We start from the raw sequence: 3,458 nt of genomic DNA, 5'->3' as shown, positions 1-3,458 counted from the left end.
CAACAGCCCCAATTTTATTTCTCATCGAAATAGATAAAACTTCTCAAGTTCGAAAAAAGCAAAAAGAAGGAGGAGTATATATGAGAAAAAAAAAACTTCGAGGATGTCACGAGACGAACGAAAACGACGGTCGCTAATGGCCGGCGAGGCGGGGCCCACTCCACGTCGACTAGCATCCCCAACTCGCCCAATAAATGCAGCACCCCCACAGCGACCAAACGACCAGACCCGACAGACCTCTTCCCCATCGTCTCTCTCGTGCCAGCCAGCCAATCGTCTCCGTACATCCACATGGGCGCGGCAGGCGACGCACCGGCGGAGCACCCGCCGTCCCCGCCGGCGGCGGCGAAGAGGACGCTGGTGTTCACGTACGGCACGCTGAAGCGGGGCTTCTCGAACCACGCCCTGCTGCAGGACCTCTTCCTCACCGGCGACGCCTCCTTCGCGGGCGCCGCCGCCACGGCCTCCCCGCTCCCGCTCGTGTGCGGGCCGTACCGCGTCCCGTTCCTCCTCAACCTGCCGGGCTCCGCCGGCTGCCACCGGGTGAAGGGGGAGCTCTACTCCGTGACGGCCCGCGGGCTGGCGCGGCTGGACGAGCTGGAGGGCGTCTCCCGCGGCCACTACGAGCGCCTCCCCGTCGAGGTCGTGCTGGCGGCGGACGAGGGGGCGGCGGAGGGCGCGGTGGCGTACTACGCGCACCGCGGGTACGCGGCGGAGATGTGGGCGCGGAGCGGGCGGCGGGGCCACGCCGAGTACTCGCCCGCGGTGGCGGCGGGCTACGTCCGCCGCGTCGACCGGCCCCAGGGCCAGACCTTCCTCGAGCAGATCCGCGTCTTCGTCTCCTCCCAGTCCTAGATCGATCGATTACGAGAGAGGTGGAGTATACTCTGAATTCGTCCGGATGCGTGCCGACGAGGACCGTACGCGTACGGCCGTCCTTGCTCTGTTCCAGATTGGGATGTCGTCGTCTACTCGTCTGGCAGTATCTGTCTGCTTCTGTGATGGCCGCCGTGGCAGAGAGATCGATCGGTGGATACGCTTATCACTTCCAATTATTGTCATCCAATTATTGTTGGCGTGTGATATGATACTTGCTACATCTCCTTTCCAATTATGTGTGATTTAGTTGGTGTATCACTTGGATCCTAAACACATCTCGTCTTGTGTCACCACTCAAAAAAAGCTTTCCCAACTGAGACGTGTTGATCCTATAAAAATATGGGCTCAGATTTTATCATGTGTTTAGTAGCTCGGGCGTGTTCACCTATACCGAGCCAAGATATTGTTTCGTGCATGTTTATGTTGTGATATGAGTTATTGCGAACAAGTCCAACTTTCTTACTCTCAAGACCTTGAATAGAACAATAAAATGTGTGTCCAATGGCGTCGGAACTCAGTGGCCAACGCTTGGAGCGGCGTATGGTTGTCACTGGCGATGCGTTGTAAGTTGTTAGGTGGACAAAGCTGTAGCCGGGAGGCTCGGGACAAAGGTTGTTACGCAGCCTAGGGATGGGTAAGGAGAAGGAGGGATCTCGATGGAGGTGGGGCGAGCGTGCCGAGTCGCGGAGTTGGTGCTCGACATAGTGATGCGGCGGAGGAGGGGAGGCGTTGGGCGTATGGATCTTAAGAGGAAAACGAGCGATACAGGAGGGAGAGAGAGAAAGAGGGTGCAGGGATGCGGCTCGGGAGGGAGGGGGTGAAAGAAGTTTCCGAGGAGTGCAGGGAGGCGTCTCCGGGTCACACGTGTAAAAAAGTTTCAAGGCGAGTCCGCCGGATAGAGTAGCGACACCTGATTTGAGCTTCTATATTTAGCCTGGCTGAGAGACCTTTTTGGTGTGCGGTGGGCAGTGCCCAGGGACTAACACTAGGCTAACAAGCACCCAAAAGTCCGGTGAGGTGAGAAAATTTGGATTCACCGACCTACCAAACACACCCTAAAAAGCTAGAGCGACAATCTAACTTTGCTCTAGATGTTGTGTGAATATGTTTCATGTTATTAGTGCTTTTAGAAAACTAGAACGACAAACAAAGTTGGTGCTTTTTGGAATCCAAAAGTTAACAAACTCCGCCATGTAGCCCACCAATTTCCGCAGAATCTATGCATGATGATAGATCATATCTATACAATACGACTTTGATGTGTATCTTATTGGCTATTATATTTGCACATCGTTGTCAATCTGATTAGATGCCTCTGTCGTTTGCATAAACTAACAAGAGAGATGAGAATTTGGTTTGTGCGAGATTCCACTTAAAATGGTTAGAGCAAGTACAATAAGTCCTAGTCAGCTGGCTATAAGGATTAAAATAACATATTCATGCTTAGTTGGAGGAGAGAGAGGAGGAGAGAGAAAAAGAGTGGGCTCTAATGCAAGAGCCAGCTCTAGCACGTGCTCCTAGACAATTTGTGAGAGTGAAATGTGGGTCATACATTGATAAAGTAGTACATATTTATAGCTCACTATTACTCCCTCCATCACAGTATACACGGCGCCTCTCCAAAATCTCTAGGACCAAGGTGGAAACTGATTGGCTGTTTATCCTGGGCGCAAGATGTGGGATTAGGTTCGGTAGTTAGTGAGCTACGCCTAATTACGCGAGAAATTAGCGTCTAGTAACCCCCAGTCAATTAACGAGATGTTCCCTCGCATGTAGAGGTGGAGACCGATTCCAGCGGGTTTTTTCTCTCCTTCCTTCTTGATCATGTTCACATTTGCATACACACAACGGAAAGTAAAAGGAAAGAGCTAAACCTGCGGGCTAATTGATCTACAAACGCCCCCATTAATTGCCTAATCAATTCTCTGCGCCTTAAACAGCTCCAATTTTGAAAATGCATGGTTTTGGAGAGGCGCCGTGTATACTGTGATGGAGGGAGTATACATGTTGGCTCTATGTTAGCTATAGATGACATGGCATATGGCTTATAGCCAGCAGTTGGCTATACTATTAAACTTGCTCTTAGTGTTAGAATCTGTTGTTGTCTACCTTTTCCATTGCCCAATGGCCGAGAGGACCAATTACCCATCATACAAGTTGCCTTTGACCATAAGATAAAAGTATTGGTTGTCTAAAGAAAAGCCTAGGAGAGAGATGTTTGTGAACAGAAAGTGTTGCCTGGTCTCCAGTCAATCATCAGGAATGGTTTATGTTCATTGCAAAACTCGGCCACAAGTTTTACTCCACTTAACTTTCTTACTCTGCTAGCTGACATTTTATTTCACCAGCCCTACCATGAAGTATGCATGCGTGTGCGCCCGCAAGGCCGCAAGAGAGGACTGTACGGTTCGTCGGTTTGTTTCCTCTGTTTCAGATTGGGATATAGTTTGGCATTTTGCTTCTCTGTAGTGCCGGTTCATACACTTGTCACTTCTATTAGTACTAACTTTTGGCGCTTTCGGCGTGTGTATGTGGCAATCGTGTTGCTGGATAAATAATTACCAAACCTCTGGGTGATA

At 50.8% G+C, this 3,458-nt stretch overlaps 1 protein-coding gene across 1 annotated transcript; it reads left to right on the top strand.

The window, feature by feature from the left end:
* Window positions 1-208: 208 nt before the first annotated feature.
* LOC127312283 (putative gamma-glutamylcyclotransferase At3g02910) lies at window positions 209-1,150 on the top strand. The gene has a single exon (XM_051342828.2). The coding sequence runs from the start codon at window positions 292-294 to the stop codon at window positions 853-855; it is 564 nt and encodes a 187-aa protein (XP_051198788.1). The 5' UTR covers window positions 209-291; the 3' UTR covers window positions 856-1,150.
* Window positions 1,151-3,458: the final 2,308 nt, after the last annotated feature.

Source organism: Lolium perenne, chromosome 7, assembly GCF_019359855.2.
Source record: "Lolium perenne isolate Kyuss_39 chromosome 7, Kyuss_2.0, whole genome shotgun sequence".
Classification (NCBI taxonomy): domain Eukaryota; kingdom Viridiplantae; phylum Streptophyta; class Magnoliopsida; order Poales; family Poaceae; genus Lolium; species Lolium perenne.
This window is presented reverse-complemented; position numbering and strand designations above follow the sequence as displayed.